The sequence below is a fragment of the Argiope bruennichi genome, chromosome 5, assembly GCF_947563725.1.
Source record: "Argiope bruennichi chromosome 5, qqArgBrue1.1, whole genome shotgun sequence".
Lineage (NCBI taxonomy): Eukaryota > Metazoa > Arthropoda > Arachnida > Araneae > Araneidae > Argiope > Argiope bruennichi.
In genome coordinates, this window is record NC_079155.1 from 124,314,287 (window position 1) to 124,329,801 (window position 15,515).

The 15,515-nt window shown below is 28.2% G+C and overlaps 1 protein-coding gene across 1 annotated transcript; it reads right to left on the bottom strand.

The window, feature by feature from the left end:
* Positions 1 to 3,922: 3,922 nt before the first annotated feature.
* On the bottom strand, positions 3,923 to 15,023 carry LOC129969548 (uncharacterized). The gene is made up of 6 exons (XM_056084169.1): positions 14,832 to 15,023; positions 10,796 to 10,848; positions 8,990 to 9,097; positions 6,666 to 6,704; positions 6,045 to 6,104; positions 3,923 to 4,146 (listed from the first exon to the last, which is right to left on the bottom strand). Exons 1-6 carry the CDS (start codon positions 14,932 to 14,934, stop codon positions 4,105 to 4,107), a joined length of 405 nt encoding a protein of 134 aa, XP_055940144.1. The 5' UTR covers positions 14,935 to 15,023; the 3' UTR covers positions 3,923 to 4,104.
* Positions 15,024 to 15,515: the final 492 nt, after the last annotated feature.

Here is a 15,515-nt window from a genome sequence, read left to right on the forward strand (position 1 = left end):
TAGTAGATGGCGACACAAAACATATCTTTTACCTTTTCTATTTTAAGTATCTAATCCGATGATCTGGAAAAGCTGACGCTGATAGATCCCAATACTATTTTACAGAAAAAAATAATAAACTACATTCATTGTTTGCTGAAACATATAAAAATCGTCATCAATCATTAATGCAAAAGTAGTAACCGCAAAATTAAAATAGGCACCATTTAGTTATTAATTATGATTTCATCATTCATGTCATTATTTTATCTTTCATTAACAAATAAAATTATAATAAAATTTCGGTATAAGATATTCAAATGGGAATAGTTGGGGGAAGCGAGTAAGAAGTAAAATAAAAATGTATGCCTCTGTATGTAGGAAGCAGAAATATTCTTCATCTAATCTCTAAAACATTCAAAATTAAAAACGATTTCCAATGTTGGAAATTACAATAACAACAATTTCCTCTGATAACCCGTTTCTCTCTCACCCCCAGAATATTAGTTTCAAATAAATTTCGTATGCATAACCTGTTGATGAGGACGATTCTTATACATAACTTGTTATTGAACCTGATCAACTAAGTATTTTTAATTATCCCATTGTCAATGACATTGAAGCCATATTTTTTAAAATAGCCTTATATGCATTATGTTTATTGTATACATCAACCAATGTATCTGTGTCCCATGACGTTATATTGTATTTAAAAACTGTTCGGACCATTTATCTTCTAAATGCATTTTGTCTTTTGGACATCTCGAGAGTACTGCGAAAATAATAATAATACATAATCTTTCATTATTAGTTATCAACAACGGGAAAAAAAGTCAGATAAGTAAATGATAAAATGATGAAAACGCATTTAATTTCGTTGTAACAATAGAGTTTTTTAAAAAAAGCATGCCAAAATTATTTAAAAAACTATCAAGATAAAATTGCGTGGTAATTTAATTATTACCATTAAAAATATAATTATGCAATAATATTTTCAATATTTTTGGCGTGAAAACAACACAATTTAGTTTAATATTTACTTATTCAAAATTTTAAGTAGAATTTAAAAATAGTAATAATAATATTCTTTGAGGTCAAAGTGTGTTTGTGAAAAATTCGATAACTCTAAGCCAAGCGGTTTGGCCTGCACAACGGCAACAGACACACATACACTCATTCTTTATTTTTAATATTATAGTAACATTTAATAATCTCTAATAATAACAAAATAGTATTGCTTGAGTGTGCATGTATGTTTGCGTGTGCACGCATGCGTGTTGCCTCTTTTTTAGTTGACCTCCGTTTGGCTTATAGTCATCAAATTTGGCACAAATATGCTTTGTAGGCTGGGGACGGGCATTTACAAAAAAAAAAATGTTTTTCTTTTAAAAATTTAATTAGTTGAAAACTTAGCCTTTCCTCTCGATAACTTCCGAAAATATTACGGTAGAAAAATAACCCTTATAACATTTTAAATTCTAAAATTTATTATTTTGACAATACCAAATTAGAAGTACCACAATTTTCCCCTGAATTTTGACATTTTTATAAGTATTTCTATGCAATATATGCGCAGTATTTTTCATTGCTGCTATGAAAGCCAAACTATTTTCATTTGTTCATCAAGTATTAAATCGCGTGATTTTCTCCCATTGTTGACATTTAAAGGAAAAATAATCTATTTATTATGCGTATTGTTCACGTGAGATATTAGAGTGTAAGTTACAATCCCTCGAAAGACAACGTGCAATTATAATATAAATTACATGGATAGTTGCGTTTTCAATAATACTATAACATTATAGGACCAGTGAATAACTATTAATACTATAACATCACCAGAGCATAACTATTAAAACAGTATAATTGTGATATATATTGCGCATTTGATGATTAAAAATAATTCGTTGAATGAATTATGAATGTCAAGTTATATATAAAAGCTTCAATTTATATTAAACAGATGCAATATGCCAGATGAACTAACTGCGAATAAAAGAAGTAAATAAAATGTTAATTATATTTTTGCAACATGTTATCAAATCTTTTCTAATATATAAATCAATATTCATAGTTATTTGAACTGTGAATAGAAAAAAAAGGAAAACAGATGTTCGTTGTAGCATTTTGAACCGTTTAAACTTCTCTACTAAAATTTATCTACTTTCATTTTCCTTTTTCTCACCGAAAGAATTGTATTTTCATGAAACTGCCCGTGTAAGCCAATTCAGAAAAAGAAAATATCGTACTCTTTCCGATGTCTTGTCTCTATAAGAAGCATTTCTTTAAATTTTTTGTCATCAGAGGGACATTATTGCAATTAATACCTCTGATCTTAAATTCGCAACTAAGTACGAAGGAGCGAAAATATTGAATACATTTTTTGTTTGTGATTAAATAAATTTGAAAAATTCCTTTTACTACTAATTATATTATGTTGTGTTCAAATTAAACCATGTAATTGCTTATAATGAATAAAAATTCCTAAACTTCCAAAAATATACAATTTTTATTAGTTATAATTTTATATATACAGGTAAAACAAAATATGTTGACAAATTGAAATAACATAACATTTAATTATGGGTCACATTCAAGATACTTGATTCAGTTTCTCAAGTGTAAAATATACTTTATTCTCAACATAATATTAAAAGAATAGTAAAAAAGGAATTTTAAAACTTTCTAACATAATCTGTATATTTTAATACAAAATTAGACTCTGAAAAAAGTTAAAAAAAAAAAAGGTTCTTTTATAATTTGTATATAAATTGGAAAATTAAAAAATGAACTCAAAAATAAGGTTTCTTAGTTTAAACTTTGACATTAATTGAGAATGTGTCTCTTATAAATAAAATGAAAGTATAAAATAGGGATACATAAAAATAATGCAAAAAAATCTACGGCTGTCAAGAAACTTAAGTCTTTAGGTAGATGCCTACTTTGAAAATTTGGTAAACAATCTTTTCTCTTTTAAAAAAAACATGACAAATAACTGTAAATTTAACTGATATTTAATAACTAACATTTAACTGTAAAACATGACAAATAACTCTAGAATTTAGAAACAATATTTTATTTATACATGTATCATTTACACTGAAGTAAAGCAAATGACAAACTTTAGATACTTTTTCAGAATTCCACGATTAATTGATCTGTTAATTAGCATACTACATACTTTTCGATATACCTTCATAGTTGCAAATATTATTCCCATAAAAAATATTTATGTTTGATGAGAGTTTGCATCATCACATAATAAAGCAAAGAACAGAAATCAGTTATGTAAGTATGTACAAAGACATAGTTGTTATAGCTCTTTTAACAGCTGTAACCTGCAGCTTATCATTTTGGAAATATAAACTGAGTGTTATTACTAGAAGCACATTTTCTTTTATTATTATCTCAAGAAGTTCAAATTATTCCTGTTTTTAATTCTTTCATTAAAAATATTAGTCATGTCGGAAAGACAGACATGAAACTGCTGTGTAATAAAAGAAATATTTATACCACATAATGCATTTGTTAACAAAACACGAAAATGTCATTATTTTAATATTACTTTCTGATGTGCATTTCATTTATTTATGTTACTGTAAATGTAATAAACTAGTGATTATGTACAATTATCTGCGATTATTCATAATCACCAATAATTTTTGTGGTGATTATGAATAATCATCTCTAAACTTATTGGTGATGACGATTAGTTATTGGTGATTATGATTACTTATTGGTGATTAAACTTATTGATGATTCAAAGATGATTATTCATAATCACCAATAAGTTTAGTGGTGATTATGAATAATCACCGGTAATGACACATAATTATAAGTCACAAGTACATTGTTATGTTGCGGTAAATGTGAATAATTGTTTATTACACATTAATCACATTTACCGTAATATTTGAAGAGATGACGGAAAAAAACTTTATGCCCAAATTATTACACAGATGAATGATGCACATGTCACATGGGTTTCATGTTAAAATTGTGATTCCGGCGGGCGTGGAACAACTTGTTTCTGGAAACAAAGCCAGCTTTTTGCACGCTATTCTTATGCAAATAGTGCGCACCGGAAATGACGATACAAAAACGCTTATTTAGCTAGAGGGATTTCTACTCTTCAAACAGTCTGTCTAGAATCTCTTGAAGGCAAGCCTGAAAGAAAAAAAAAAGTCAGAATCCAATTTAATATAATGTGTTTTAAATGTACTAAATCAATAGCATTACGGCCAAGTCGATTGTATACTGAAAGCTAGAGGGAATGAGCCAACAAGATAAATACATATTTCTTGAGGTAATAAAAATTGCTTCATGAAAATAAATAGCTTTTTTAAAATATAGATTTTGTTAAATAGTTTATCAATTATTACAATATAAAAGACATTTTTGAAAGTGAATATATAATTATACTTCAATTTAAATTGTATACCACATGAAGCATGTGCGATATACGAAAATATAATTCAAAAATCCCTAGTCTTTCATAACAAATTCTAAAAATTATCTTTTTTTTTTTGCTTCTAAAACAGATTAAGTTGCTATAAGTAGATGGTAATAGTAAATAATCGTATTTTGAAATAGTTTAAATAATTAGTCACTAATTCTATCAGATAATCATGTCAAAAGGACCAAATAGTATTCGGTGTATAGTATAGTATTCCAAAAAGAAATTACTGAAAAAACGATGCACACTAGATGAAAAATGTTTGTTTTATAGAAGAAAGTTATTAATATTAGTTTTAATTGCGTGCATCGGATTTATTCAAAGTTGAAATTGTTTCAACGTTAACAAATCAATGTTGAAATTTTTTTCAACATTAATTTTTTTCCAAGTTAAATGAATTTAATCGTATCAGAACAATTTGTATTTGTGTGTGTGCGTATGCAATATGTTTGATTGGAACATTATTTATTGGGGTATTTTTGAGCAATATGTTTGATTTTTATTTATCTAATTGTCTTCGTTTTGTAGTTATTGCGTTAATTTATTTACAAACAGCCGGAATTTCTTCAAAATTTGATAGAAATCTACAATTTAGATGTAAAAACCGTATACCAAATTTTATCCATATAGCTCAAAGCATTTTTGATTATCTTTGTAACAGACCGACAGACAGACAGATGTGTTTTTCGAACTCAGGGAGGTCTCAAATGGGAGATCATCATGTGCGAGAAAGTAAAAAATAAAAGTCACCCACATTTTGTGTGAGCGAACTCTAACAATTCTTCCGGCTATCACACACATGTAGAGTGTGATACACACATGTAAAGTGTGATAGCCATAAAGTGTTAAGAGATCACACTGTCGTTCAACTGTCTTTGTTGACCTTCAAAGTAAGGGGATTTATTGAATCAAATGGGCGACGCAAACAAAAACTCCAAAACAAAATGTGCGGAACATATGTGTAAGAAGACAGTAATCAGCTACCAATCAGCAAAAGCAATTCTATTGCGACGCCTTATCAAAAATAGCTGAATTAACCGCAGAAATTAATTATTATAAACAACTTTTAATGGTGCTATTTCATATCTCTCCACAAATTGTAAACTGTTATATTGTCTGTATAGTTCCAAACATTTTCATTTTTCGTATTATGCTTTCAGTTTCAATTTATTTGATGCAATATTTATGGTTTTATTAAAATACTACAAATTCTTTTCTCTTACAAAATGCTGTTGCAATGTAATTTATAACTACCATTGCATTAAGATCTAACTAGTAACAAATATTTACTTTCTTTCATTTCTTCAAGAAAAAAAAGACTATGTATAGATGTTAAATGAAATCAATGTATGTGTATCTAAGGAAAAAATTTATATAATTACGCAATGTTTTAGAATAAATTCTTGATAGAAAGCAAATACTTCTTCTAAGTAACATTGTAAAATACCTGGGCTTTTTTAATAGTCTAATAATTTTTAATAGTTCGAATCGATCTTATAATATCGATGACATACGATATCGGTACATGAAAATACCAGACTGCAGCAATAGAACTAGTTAACCTAAAATGTTTATTTTTTATTTATTTATTTATTTATTGAATGCCTACCTGAAAATCATTCATGCCTTTAGAAATTTCTTCTTCAACTTCATCTTCTCTTGATGTTTCCTAAACAATGAAAAAATTACGGCAAGGAATGGTACAGTATATTTCAAGATAAATAGATAAGTATGAAAAATTTTACTTTAGTACAATATTAAATGTGTGAAAAAAAAGAAGGCAAGATTCCAGCCTTGCAACAGAAAGCACTTCAAGTAACAGTTTTAATAAGAATACACAATGGTGAAAACTAAGGTCACCAAATAGTCTTTTGTTTGTTTGTTTGTTTGTATATAGGAAGTACACGATCGCCTACTTTCAATTTCACAAAGTTGGGTTTCAAAAATTATTTTTTCATCTAGCCAGGAAACGAGGGCGATTTCAAAATAATAAGGCAGATTTCAAAACCGGAAAATGGAAGTTTTTGATATGCGTTGGTGCAGCATGGAAGTACTTGAAAGTCAATTCACAGATAAGCATATAAAAGAAGACACATTTTAAAATATAAAAAAGTTGCCAAATTCTAATTTGAATTGGTAAATGGAAATTTTAAATCGCATGGTTAATAATCCTGAAAATTCAGTTATTTTTAAAATTAAAAAATATATATATATTAACACTGAAACTTACATATAATTCACTCAGACCTTTCTCCCAACATAGGAAAAGCTGAAAAAATAAAAACAAATTTTTTTCAGTTGACAAAATAAACAAACTTTTAAACAGTAAACTATATGTTGAATTGATACGTACAGAAATGGTGAAGCCTTTTTTAAAAATCTGAATAATGTATGATAACTTTATATATTTGGCGTTAATTTAAATTAACATACATAGCTACAAATTTAAACATAAAAATAATTTAATGATCTGTTGCTGTTTTTTCCTTTTGTATGTATTAATCATTTGTAATGTCTTTTATTATCTATTTTTTAGTATTATCTCAACAAATAGCGAGTTCCTTATTTGTTTAATGTACAAAAAAGAAGAAAAAAATTTCACTCCTATAGTTTACATGTAAATTATTACAAACGACAAAAGAATTAAGCGAATGAAGAATATTTCATTTCTTTTACTAAATAAATTTACTTTAAATATCTTTTATCTCAGAAAATAAAAAAAAGAAATATTTTGAAAGAAATGATGAAGAAATTAAAAATGAAGCACAGAAAAAAATTAGATTTTCCTAGTTGTCTGCAAAAAAAATTCCCAAGTAGAATTTTGAATTTCTTTATTTTATATACAAAGAGCCTTTAGAAAAAAATCATTCGTTGGTGCATTTATGCATTTTCTAAAAAAAATAACACAACTTTCCTAGATTCAGATTTGATTATCGAAAGGTAACATTACAGGAAGTTGATGATTATATTATATAACGATTATAGATATAATATAAATATAAAACGTTACAAGGATAATAATAATTGCGAAATTCCTAGTAAAAATTTCAGGTTATGTTTTGGCAAGAGGAATTCTGTTGTTGCCATATATAATTTTTACAATATAGTATATACTCATCAAATAATTTGAAAAAAAAAATGTGATATGAATGCCCTTAACATACGCATTATTAAAATGAAATTAATCTTTGTAATCTATAGAGCGATCATGTTTTAAATATATATTATGATTAAAGTAAAGAGATCATGATTAAAGTATAAAGTATTCTCAAATGTTTTATATTAAACGAATGATGTAGATTGCGATTGCAACTAGATAGCCAACATTAGCGAACTGCTGAAAGTCATAAATCACATTTTAGTTAGCCACATTTTTCATCTGGTCAAATATTTTCTATTTTAAAATCTGTTTGAATTGACTTGATATAAATGTTTATATAGAGTTTATAATCCTTGTTGTAATTCTTTTTAGATTCTTGTAAACAAAGCATGCAGAGGGCTTTTATCAAAAACTTCAACCTCAAATTTTGATAAATCTTCACGTTCCGGATCTTGTGTCTGAAAATGTATCTGTATTTGATCATTAAAGCTAAATTTTAGAAATATGACTATCTGTTTTTTGACGTGTGAATATGACAAATGAAAAATGATTGATAGTATAAAGATTTTTGTTCTATTTTTACAGATTCCTATCAAATTTTGAATAAAATTTATCTATGAAAAAGTCTGCTTATTCGTTCTTCCATGTTAATAATATCCCACGGGGGATCATAATTGAGGATGAGAAGCTTCCTGCATGGTGGTCGGTTCTCACTACTGCTGTGAGTACACGAAAAGGCGGGAGGGTCTAACTCCTCCCATCAATGATGGGAAGTACTTCCTTAGGGAAGGGTTGTATTGGAGCCGGTAATGTCCCTTAGGACTCAACCACAGTTCCCACCAGTGTTGCTGTTGCGGCGGTCCAGTCATTCAAATTTTTCCATGTGCCTTCCGGCGGGTCGGAGTAGAAAGTTTGTGGTTGTGGTTTTGATTCCATGTTCATAATAACATAATAATTCAAAAAGCCATATTGCTAGATGAAGCAATAGAGCTTGAAGATGCATCATTGTAATTTATGTTTACTTCTAATGTTGGAGCCAATCATTCAAATGTTTAGTCATCTGTCGGGTTGCAGATGTGTCGATATGTAAATGGGTTTTCTGGAAATGCAACACCTTAGACAAAAGAATTTAGAACAATCTAGTTACCAATATTATAAATTTGTATCAAAAGTTGGAGACATTGTGGGAAGGAGAATATCCATAATATATCGTTGCTATATTATTAATCACATTATGTGCCATATTACAATATAAAAAATAGTCAATAAATCTCATCATAGTTTTAATAGAAATAGTAAAATTAGGATTTACATTTTGTTTCGTTTAATCTTAAGAATTGAGTATTTATTATATACTCATGATTTTTTTTCTTTTATTTTGCATTTAGATACAGTAAAAAAATATTTCATGAACAAATACTTGAGTTCTTAAAAAAAAATCCGGAATCTCTTACCAGATCTCTGATATCTTCTCTATCACAAAAAGTTTCTGCTGCCAAAAACATACTATCTTGAAAAGTTTGACTCACATTCCTGCCACAGCTGTACACAGTTTCTTTACCCTGAAATAAATAATCAAAGTAAAGGTTATTATAATTGGAAGAAGGCAACAGTAGAGAAAGAAATGAAATGCATAGGGTTTGAAAAAAAAGTATCAGCATATATAAACGTCCATCGCTGCCTATAACGCTGGACGGAGTTAAAAATAACCCCTCCTTTTTTAGTCTGCGCCATTACTGGACTCTTATATTCAGTCTTGAGTGCATTTATCAGAATTTTTTAATGATTATTAGTTTTGTTTAATTCCTCCTTTGCTTTCATTTCTCTTCGCCGGTGCATAAATCAAAAAAAAAAAAAAGAAAGAAAGAAAGAAACTATATGATAATTGCGGAGAATACATTTAATTTAGAACGAACCATTTTTTAAATCACGTAGAATTCATAATTTTAGTCACAAACAAATTTTTTCGCAAGTCTGGGACCTAATAATTCTGTAACTCTAATTTCTCTTTCTAAGACAGCAGACATTCCCTTCATCCTCGAAACATCACAAAAATAGATTTCACTCTAAAAGGATTGATATGCAAATGAAATATCTGCTCACCTGATGGTATCAAGGGTTTTTTTTAAATAAAATGGATTCGGCTTTTACTTCTATCAGAGTGAATCATTGTATTAAAATGTAGCAAGCAATGCAACTATTCAATTAGACACAAGCAAAAACAGGCGGGAAATTGAAAATTTTTCTAGGCTATTCGGAGGTTTCCGTATTTATAGAAATTAACCCTTAAATGCATAGCAATGTAGATCTGCAGGGTATGTTTAAAATTCCTATCTGTTTATGTAGCAACCTTTGCATTGAAGTTTTTTTAATTTTAATTGTACAAAAAATATTTTATCATTTCCGAACGCAACTAGAATCTTTGACAGTTTCTTTATTTGTGACACTTTTCATTGTGTGGCGCGCTATCTGAGTACAATTTCATTTCGACGGATGTTACGATTATTTATATAAAAAGTAATAAATGCATACAGGAAAAAATGTTTTCGGATGGAAACAAGGTAATAATAGCGAAAAATATTTATATTTTTGCATATGCTAATAAATTTATGCAAGAAAAATGTAGCTTTTTTTGTGACGTAAATATACATCATTATGTAAAATCGATTCTACATATGGGTTATTTTATCCTTTGCCTTCTATGTAAGTACGATAAGACGGCTTTGGTCATTGATCTATATTTTCAAACAGATTGATGTGTAAAATTCCACTATGTAAGGGCACCACACAATGGTTATGTAACATATGCAATGTTCCTTCATGTTTAAATACTAAAAATATATAATTAATGAATTTTCGTGTTTTGTAATCTAATGTGAGGTATTATTTATATTAAAATGTTACATTATTGTAAGCAGTAGGTTTGTAGATCTCAAGGAGGGATTGTACAAGATGGTGTAGATATACATCAATATGTTTTTTTGAAAATTAAAAAAAAAAATCTTATATAGATTTTTTTTTCGTATTTTCTCCATTAACCCATTTCCTGATTCATTTCAAATTCTATATATTAAAAATATATATCCATGCATTTAAGGGTTAAAGAAAAGTTCTATTTAAGTGTATCCATTATTTTTAAATTCATTCCGCACATATATATCAATGTTTGACTGAGGCGCCTTGATATGCCATGCTGTTTTCCTCGTACAGTCATCTTAAGTTTTCACTGTGTATAATCCAATATTTAAAATGATATTTACCGTTGGAGGCAAGAGATCTGCGCAATGGGCTATAGCCTTCATTGTATCTGGAACTGAAAAAAAAGAGAGGAAACTGAATTACAATAGAAGAAATTCCTAAAATGTATCGCATTGATAAGCTATCTTGATTCATTAAAATGCAAAATAATATAACGGAATTTATATGAAAGTAATAAATGTCAATAAAACCAAAATAGCGTTAATATTTCTAAAAAAATGATATTGTGCAGGAATTTGATCTTAAAATCCTACATTACATTATTTTCCTAATAAACAACTCCTTGCTTAAGAAATTCTTAATATTTTGATACAGACATTAATTTAAGAAAATGATTCAAAGTAAAACTTGAAGTTAATACAGTACAAAATTAAGGACAAGTTTTTCGTATTAATTATTATTTCCATTTCCTATCACTCTCTGGAAAAAGAGGGCTGTATAAGAAATTTTCTGTAATTATTCATGATTCAGTTCTTATAACAAATGTAGTTCAAACAAAGTTCAGTTCTTACATCAACAACAAAATTTTAATACAATTAACAAAACAATTGATGATTGTATTTAAAAACTGATTTGATTTCTTCTCCTGAGGCTTCACGTTTTGTTTTTTATTAGTAATATGTTAATTTATTTATCGCAAGAAAATTGCTATTTATTTATTACAAGTAATTTCATATTAATTTATTTTATTATAAGTAACTACAAGTGTACTAATTTATTTATTACAAGTAACTATAAGTGAAATAATTTATTTATTACAAATAACTACAATGAGAAGCAAATTTTCTCTGTAACAAATCATAATCAGATATTAATCCAGTATAGCCTCAGCTCCGTCTAAATCAGCATCAGCTCTAAGTAAATTAAAAATTACAATCCGAAGATGCATTGATGGTTTTACTTTTGTTAAGTATCTTTCCTAATAAAAGGGAGTATCAACAGTTTTACGATGTAAGTCCAGATGTGTCTTACCGGGCTGCAGTTGCTATTGAAAATTCTAAGCATATAATAATTCTTGGATGGTGAAAGTGCATATCAATTTTTGTTAATCTTTTACCCTGTTTTCTAATCTTTAGTAATCGTCAAAAAATTCGAACTGACCATTTTGACGAATCTTCACAGTTTTTAACCTCCTTAAGTTAGAAAAAACATTTTTGTCAGTGACAAAGATAACTCAAAACCACTTCGAACTTGGCGGATGAAATTTGGTAAACAGTCTTTGCATAAAATGTGTAGATTTCTATCCAATTTTGAGCACTTTTGATGCAAACTAGCAATATTGTATGCATTTAAAATTTATATATGTATTTACTATTCTTCAATGATTAAGTTTTAAAATATTTTTTAGCAATATTAAAGTAGATTATTGTGTTTTATGTTCTTTCTAACATTAACTTTTAATGCTCAATAAAAGCTGATGAAGTCTACAAGATGTTTCTGAAATGAAGGTATACATTTTAAGAAGAGATTAGTCATACAAAACCCAAGTTATTTTTGTATTGGAATATACATTTTCTATTTGTTGACAAATTAGTTAAAGATTCAAGAGGTTAATGATACTGTTCACATTTAAAGAAATACAAATAATATATAAAAGCACAAAATTGCAGTTGCATAATTAATGCCATGCCAAAATAACAACACAATGACGAGGAACCCTTTGAACATTTACTTCAAAAATTGTATTGCTAATTCACGTTCTACCCATGTTTCCCTTATCTGCTATGTATGTTTTATAGTGTTATTCATGAGATTGGATTGATAAACTGTTCGATCCGTTTTATATATTTTCCATTAGTGTTGGAAATGCTGTCTGATGTATTCTTCCATTTATTTATTGAAAAAGTAGTCTTTTGCTTTTCCAATCTATGACCTATCGCAAAATCGGCTTCTTTCTGACTCCTGACCTTAAATTTAGCATCGTTACTTTAGAAACATCCTGTACATAGATGAATATAAGAAATGCAAGAAAAAAGTATTAAAACATTTTTGATATTGATTTTAATTTAAAGCATTCGCTGTGATAAGTCCATAAAAATATTTACTAAAAACATTTTCTCTTTTCCCATCAATAATATATTAACAAACTTCTTGAATCTGTTATTGCATTACTCAGAATTAAATGAAATAGTGAAACGTTTTTTTTTCGGCATTTTCGTATACTAACAGAAGACGGTGTATTTCGTATTTCAGAGCAAGCAGGAAATCAGAGGAAGTAGTTCCCTCAAAACTTTCTAGCACTAGAGTGTTATCTTCTTTCCCATATTCACATAAAATTTTGGACTTGGCCGAGGATGTGAACTTCATGAGTACTCAGATATTATTTTCACAGTCCCGCGCATGAGTGTAACATGCATTCTAGTATATTAGAGAAAACAAGTACTTGTATATCATTAACCGCATGCCAATGGCGACCAATGGTTATGAAAGAACCTATATGGCGAATAATAGTTTAGTTTGGTTATTACAAAAGTGCCAGAATTTCGAAAAAAATATAATTAGATGCTTTTTCTAGACTAATTGAAAGCTGTGTTTAAGTAGTTAGATTTGAAAGGATTTATTTCGAAACATTTATAGTCATTCATTTAATGACAAATAAGTAATAGTTTATTGAATAGTCATTAGTTAATAACAGAATAGTTAATAGAATGAGAATTATATAGAACTCTGTTGCCTGATATTTACTTAAATATTAAATAGAGAGATATTATAAATGCCCTTAACGTTTTTTTAAAAATACTGTTAATCAACTGATCCAATATCATTTGTGTAAAAAAATTTCATATATAGTGCAGAAATTAGAATTGACGAATACAAAATAAAAACTCGAAATATTAGATAAAAAGAACTGGGTTTAAAAATTTATGCATAATTTGAAATTTATGTAATTTTAAATTAATTATGGTAGAAATAGAGAATATATTTTTATGTATCACAGTTTTAATAATTCATAATTAATAAAACAGACTGAGATGCAATTTAAATTTTTAAATATTAAATAATTATAATAAAACTGTTTTAAATAATTTTTTTAATTTTCTAATAAATTTATTATAAAATTATAATTTTTTTCATTTATTATAAATTTATAAATATTATTTTTTATAATAAATTTTTATAAAACAAAAAGTACCTTCAAAATAAGTTCTATAATTCACAACTAATATCTTCGAAGTTTTAAAAAAATGTGAGGAATGTTTACGATACTTTTGATTGCATGTTCTGAATAATAATATTAAGGACGATACAAACTTATTTATTTACGTACACTAAGAACAAAAGGTAAAGGAACTATTGAACTAAAAAAATCATTTTAAAAATAAGATTTAAAAAAATTATTGTAATTTTTTTTTCAAGATTACCAAATTTGATTAGAGCAACAGACTATATTTTTGCGTAATGTTAATTAAATTAATAGGGACTAACTGTTTATTTTGAGGTAGATGAAATCAGCAAGTAAATAGTAGCCAGTAATTCGACCACAAGTTCACAATTACTGGAATATTCTGGAAACTATTCTATGTTTGGTAAAAATTAATGAATGCAATGCAGTTTGATTCTCAAATTATATTCTAACATTTTCAACATATTTAAAAATTCTTTGAGAAACTCTTACTATTCGTAAGAGCACGGTTAAAGTCTTAAAAGTACCGTTATAAAGTATACGAAAATCGTTAAAGAATATACAGAAATTTGGTATTACAAGAATGCGATAATGGAAACATAAAAAAAAATCGAATACACCAAACAATATTCGTTCAATTCTTTTGTGGCACGAGATTCATTAATTAAAAGTAACTAATCAAACGATATATTAGTAGAACTATCTGAAGGCCTTAATTAATTAAAAATAAGAAACCAAACGATAAATTAGTAGCGCTATCATTAAGGTCTTAATTAATTAAAGGTTAGAAACCAAAGGATAAACTAATAATGCCATTTATATCTGACGTCACAACATAAAAACGATGAACAGGGAAGGAATCAAAATTCCTATTACTCAAGTTCCACTGAGTATAAAAAAAAAGTTGCACTCACCGCATAATGCTTCTATGAATTGATCCGTTTCGACTTCTTCATCGACAGCTCTACTCTCCCTCAAAGCGAGGCACAGAACAACGAAAGTTAGCTGCGATAACATACTGAAAATGCGAATCAGATTTTTTTTCCAAGCCGAAGTGAGTGTGATGAGCAAGTCGTAAACACTAAAAGCCACCGATCCACAACCAGAAGCTATAAAACAAATGGGCGTGCGGACATCTGACATCCACCTTTTTATGCACACCATCTGTAAATAATAATTTTATTCAGGCCAAAAGCCATAACCGTCTGTGACGAAAGTGTGTCAGCGGACCCATTTCGTCTGAACCCGTAATAATTTGTTGAGCTAAAAGTCGCAGAACAATAGATATCCGTAGCAGTGCTAATTGTTACGGGTTCATTGGAAGTAAGGCAAAGGCCAATTATGAAGTGGGATCAGTGAAAACGGATGCGCGAAATCCAGGAAGAGAGCAAACTTTGATATCGGGGTTAATGGTATTCCAAAAAGAGGTGTTTTGCATCCAGACATGCTTTGGTTACCGGGGAAGGCGCAAAATCATGGGAAAGTGAGAAGTGTCAACTTCAGTCAAAACAAATGTTGTCTGGTTTCAGTCCATCTGCATATCCAGGAAATGTTTTCGCTGTCATATGCGATGTAAAAGTTGTCAAGATTTTCAGTAG